The 1589-nt window shown below is 36.5% G+C and overlaps 1 protein-coding gene across 1 annotated transcript in view; it reads right to left on the bottom strand.

Annotated features, from left to right (window-relative positions):
- Positions 1-1589, bottom strand: part of LOC119585662 (fumarate hydratase, mitochondrial-like) — a 15606-nt gene that overhangs the window by 3852 nt on the left and 10165 nt on the right. The window contains 2 exon segments of the mRNA XM_037934338.1: positions 116-241; positions 609-773. Coding sequence (XP_037790266.1) covers positions 116-241; positions 609-773 — 291 coding nt within the window.

Below are 1589 nucleotides of genomic sequence, written 5' to 3'. Positions count from 1 at the left end.
CACACGTAACATCATTAATTAATAACTAGAGTTATATTGATAGCAGTGTGAAAAAATACAAGCCAATAATAAACAATAGCAGAAACAATAAATCTGAACAATTGTCAAAACTCACCTGACTCTTATTCACATGGTCATTGGGGTGAACAGGTGATTTTGACCCTAGTTCTCCTCCCAACAATTCAATTGCACGGTTGGCAATTACTTCATTGGTGTTCATGTTGGACTGCGTTCCAGATCCCTAGGGAGAGAGAGAATACCAATTGCTCCTGGCCTTCAACAATCAAACATTTTTTCAATTTCCTCAAAACTTTGTCAGTTCTCATTCCTTATATTCAAACTGATATATGTCAACTGTACTTTCCAGGGGAGGCCAAGAAAAGGAAGAAGAAATGGAAAATGAGGAAAGGAAACAAGAAATGAAAACAAGAAGGAAAAAGAGGAAGGAAAGAGGTGGAAAGGGAGGAAGAAAAGAGGAAAAGGCAGATAAGGAAAAAGTAGAAGAGGCAGACAAGGAAGAAAAGAAACATGAAGAGGAAAGGAAACCAGAGAATAAAGGAAATTCTCAATAAAGGAACAAGAACATTTTTGAAACCCATAAACCTTACAGTCTGCCAGATGACAAGAGGGAAATGTTCCCCATAGAGTTCTCCGCTGATCACTTCGTCAGCTGCTTTGGAAATGGCATCGGCTATCTTGGGATCAAGACCATACTCCTGGTTGACCTCTGCTGCAGCCTTCTTCAGTACCCCAAAGGCCTTAATCACTGGCAACTGCAAAAAACAGATAAGATTTGAGTGAGAGTTGATCAGTAATAAGAAGCATGTAAGAAGTGCAAATAGAAAAGTGATAAATGGAAACAAAAGAACAAGAAACTGTAAATGCTAATTTATAGTAAATGGTAAAAATTTAAAAGCCTGCAAATGAGATGTTTGACAGTCCAATACAATCTGGACTAAATTCACTCAAGTGGAACATAATGTAGCCTAAGCTGCATAGCACATCTTGCAGAGAAAGTGGAACACAAAGAAATCTACAGCTAACTAGTATTATTATTCTTTGTCATCTTCCTTAACCTGAGAAATGCATGAATGAAAGTATATACTCTGCACTTGGTGAGAGAAGAGAGTATGTCCCAGGTCTACCAATACAAAAATGTGAGAAAACAAGCAGTTGACTACTGAGTAACTAGCTGTATCCAATAATAGTCAGACTTCAATGCTACAGTAAAAGACAAAAAGTCTAATAATTTCAACCAGACACATATACTTAAAGAAACTTCTACACATAAAACTGTCCCAGACACCTATTCTTAGCAACAATCCATGGATGGTATATTGATAAACTATCATCTCAGACATACAGAACTGTTGAGCCTTGGAAAGCATATATAATCAAAGCTCAACTGCCAGATTCAACAGAGTAAATGAAACAGCGAAAATAAAGTGGATGAAAACCTGAAGACAAATTTAAGTGTTATTATTCAAACAAACCACTGTCCACTGATGAGATCCTCTATCTTAAAACTGATGGAAATACAAGTTAATTGCATATAATACTGAAAAAAAGAAGAGAAGACAGAGAGAAAT

The sequence above is a fragment of the Penaeus monodon genome, chromosome 20 (assembly GCF_015228065.2).
Source record: "Penaeus monodon isolate SGIC_2016 chromosome 20, NSTDA_Pmon_1, whole genome shotgun sequence".
NCBI lineage: Eukaryota > Metazoa > Arthropoda > Malacostraca > Decapoda > Penaeidae > Penaeus > Penaeus monodon.
The sequence above is the reverse complement of the archived record's forward strand: the minus strand, read 5'-3'. Positions and strand labels throughout refer to the sequence as shown.